Source organism: Lottia gigantea, assembly GCF_000327385.1.
Source record: "Lottia gigantea unplaced genomic scaffold LOTGIsca_3924, whole genome shotgun sequence".
Taxonomy (NCBI): domain Eukaryota; kingdom Metazoa; phylum Mollusca; class Gastropoda; family Lottiidae; genus Lottia; species Lottia gigantea.
Genome location: NW_008709348.1, coordinates 1 through 3022, shown reverse-complemented (window position 1 = coordinate 3022; position 3022 = coordinate 1). Strand labels below are relative to the sequence as shown.

At 32.0% G+C, this 3022-nt stretch overlaps 1 protein-coding gene across 1 annotated transcript; it reads left to right on the top strand.

Annotated features, from left to right (window-relative positions):
* Positions 1-168: 168 nt before the first annotated feature.
* LOTGIDRAFT_176782 (hypothetical protein) lies at positions 169-2582 on the top strand (the record flags this gene model as incomplete). The annotated part of the gene is made up of 5 exons (XM_009059529.1): positions 169-223; positions 589-667; positions 892-997; positions 1763-1919; positions 2430-2582. Coding segments are annotated over 5 exons (550 nt in total), but the record flags the coding sequence as incomplete, so codon positions are not given.
* Between the last annotated feature and the right edge of the window lie 440 nt (positions 2583-3022).

Sequence of the window (3022 nt, the reverse complement as noted above, 5' to 3'; positions counted from 1 at the left end):
TAATGATGATGCACAACCATTGTGCAATCAAAGCACATACTTCTATTTAAAATGGAGATCTGAGACGTGAATCTTATTTAGATTTTTTTGAGTTTAGGTGTTGTGTGGTATCTTATGTACGGTAACAGTGTACCAGTTGAACATTTATAATGTTTTTGTTTTATTCAGAGTTATCAACAATAAAGATGAAGAAATAGAATTATTTTCTTCTATTGAGTGTAAGGTTAGTACTCTTTCATTGTATTTAAAATGTTGTTGTTTTTGTATTTAAAATGTTAATGTTGTGGTATTTAAAATTTTGTTGTTGTATTTAAAATGTTTTTGTATTTAATTGAAATGTTGTTTTTGTTGTATTTAAAATGTTGTTGTTGTATTTAAAATGTTGTTGTTGTATTTAAAATGTTGTTGTTGTATTTAAAATGTTGTTGTTTTGGTATTTAAAATGTTGTTTTGGTATTTAAAATGTTGTTGTTTTGGTATTTAAAATTTTGTTGTTTTGGTATTTAAAATTTTGTTGTTGTTGTATTTAAAATGTTGTTGTCGTATTTAAAATGTTGTTGTATTTAAAATTTTGTTGTTGTATTGCAGGGTATAATTGGTAATGATCAACGTCACTATATTCTAGATTTATTACGAACATTTCCTCCAGATGCCAACTACCTTAGAGGTAAGAATTGATCATGAACTTAAATTGGAAAACAAAATTAATAACTATGAATTTGCTCAACAACAAAGCTACTGATTATATGAAGTAGGCATCCCAGATGCTGATAATATTCAAATTTAGTCTAAAATAACCCATAATTGTACAAATATGTATATTCAGGGTCATTTCTCTTGAATATAAAGTAGTACATACTTGTTTCAACCCTTTGTTTTATTCATTGACAGTGAAAGGTGAAGAATTGAGTAAAGAAATGAAAGAACATGGTTACCCTAAAAAACATCCACATAAATTAGCTTGTCTACGTCAAGAATTAGTGGATGCTTTTGTAGAGTAAGTACTGTATTGCATCTTCTAATAATCAAATTTGTCTTGAATGACCAAAATCTTACATAAATATACCTGCACACACAAGCCATAAGAAATACATGAATGAATACAGTCTGAGCTGATAGCTTGTGTGTGCGCAAGGGCTGCAAAGATTCTTGAAGTTGCAATTCAATACACTATACGATATTCATCCAATGATACGATTTATTGCTATAATTATCACGATTCATTTATTAGAGAAGGAAAGAGAAAAAAAGTAGAAATTTGTAAAACAACTAACAAATTTGTCACTATTGAGCACTTCTGAACATTTAGAAGTAAGGAATTGTGATAAAAATCTAAATTTGTTAAGTCAAACATACATTTTTGCAAATTTAGATGTGAAAACATAGCACAATTTCTTATACACACTAGGATTCTGTGTCATTTGTTATTAAAGGGACTAAGAATTAATCGTGCCGATACATCGTTAAGAAGGAAAGAATCATGGTTCATGGATTCATCGGTGAATCGTTGCAGCCCTAGTTTGCGCCGGACTTTAAGAAATGTGATGGGTCTCAGTAGCAAAGCATCCTATAGCATCCTTCTACCCATTCTAGAGTCTTGTGACTATCATTGTCCCTCAATCCAAAACAGAAAAAAACAAGGGGACCAGTTAAAGCCTTATTTCAGTTTTTTATTATTAAATATTTTGATGTTGATTAGCCAAGTTTGATGTGGAGAATGTTTGCTATCTACACACTATTTAATTAGTTAATTATTTTCTAGGAACAGATATTTAGCCTTCGTCCGTCACGCAGCCTTCCAGTTTCAACAATTACAGTTGACTAAACAGAATCCTAGTAAATTATTAAATAAAGATATCAAACCTGTAGAAAAAGATATCAACTCCAATGATAATAAGGCAACTGAAGACAAGATTCCAGTAAGTTCCATATAGATTGTATTTTGAAAGGCAATAGCACTGTGAAAATTTGCATCAATGCCAATACTGTTAGGGACTAAGGGATCCCAGACTATCTTTACTTAAACGAATTCTTCTATTTTTGTGGGTAGTGTATTTTTTTTATATTTTCGAATAAAAGAACTAAAAATTGAGATTTCTATATAGGAAATGGTAAAGTCTCCTCCCATACCCTACCCTTGATTTTCTACTTCCTCTATCATCTTTCTGCCTTAATTTGCCCACATGCCATGTGGTGCAGAAAAGTAGAACGTAAAACTCCATTCATTTCATTTTCCGTTTTTGTTCCTTACTGGTATCCCTGGGGACTGGAGAAAATTAATATTCAAGAAACTTCATGATGAAATGCCATTTTCTGACTTTGAATTCATTGTTTAACTAGCCTAGAGTAAATGAAAAAACTGGTGTATTGGTAGTATGTGTGGTTAAGAACTGCTCTTATATTTGAGTTTTTTTGTTTTTTTTCTGCAGGATGGTGTAGAGAATGGTATAAAAGAGAAAATAATTGGTAATGATAATAAAGATACACAAGAAGAAATTGTTACTGAAGAAGCTAAAAAAATAGTTGAAACATTAACTGGTTCTGATAGTGCTACTTGTAAGTCACCAAGATTCTTAGATTAGTGAATAGATATTCAGAGATATCTAATGAATCTGTAGTTATTGAATTATTGTGATCTTGTTCCATATATTTACCTGGGAGCCGCGGTGGCTCAGTGAGTTAGACGCTTGCTCGCTAACCTGAAGGTCCAGGGTTCAATCCTGGCATAGGTCGAGATAATCGAAAAAGAGTAGGCTAATGCCGCTGTCCTGGCAAAATTTCCCTCATTGTAACCTGCATGGCGTTGCCCGTCTTCATTAGCCCACATGGTGCAGAAAAGTAGGACGTAAAACCCCATTCATTTCATTTCATTTTTTCCCTTATATTTACCTGTATTCTACAACTCGACTTTCAATAAGTCACCTTTCCTCATTTCATACAAACCAGCTGCAAGAGAGTCGTTGTCAAGTACCAGCCATATCCTCAAGAATGCACAAGTTCAAAGGTCATGAATAAATCTATC